This window comes from Phaethon lepturus, unplaced genomic scaffold (assembly GCF_000687285.1).
Source record: "Phaethon lepturus isolate BGI_N335 unplaced genomic scaffold, ASM68728v1 scaffold11360, whole genome shotgun sequence".
Classification (NCBI taxonomy): Eukaryota; Metazoa; Chordata; class Aves; order Phaethontiformes; family Phaethontidae; genus Phaethon; species Phaethon lepturus.
In genome coordinates this window covers 22,900-23,111 of record NW_010511227.1, presented here as the reverse complement: position 1 = coordinate 23,111, position 212 = coordinate 22,900, and the positions used below count along the sequence as shown (strand labels likewise).

Below are 212 nucleotides of genomic sequence, written 5' to 3'. Positions count from 1 at the left end.
TGCAAGGTCACCGCCTCACTGCTCATCAGCAACGCCAAGGCAGCATGCAATGAGGATCTGCTCATGCGAGAAGGAGTCACCTTCTGCGTGAATGTCACCAGGCAGCAGCCGTTCCCCGGCCTCCAGCAGGTCCGGGGCATACGCGTGCCTGTGTTCGATGATCCGGCTGAAGACCTGTATCGGTATTTTGAACGGTGCAGTGATGCTATAGA

The 212-nt window shown here is 57.1% G+C and overlaps 1 protein-coding gene across 1 annotated transcript in view; it reads left to right on the top strand.

Annotated features, from left to right (window-relative positions):
* The window catches only part of DUSP28 (dual specificity phosphatase 28), a gene marked incomplete at its 5' end in the record, with an annotated part of 1,411 nt that continues 1,199 nt past the window's right edge, over positions 1-212 (top strand). The window contains one exon of the mRNA XM_010283263.1: positions 1-212. This exon is cut by the window's right edge and continues 151 nt beyond it. Coding sequence (XP_010281565.1) covers positions 1-212 — 212 coding nt within the window.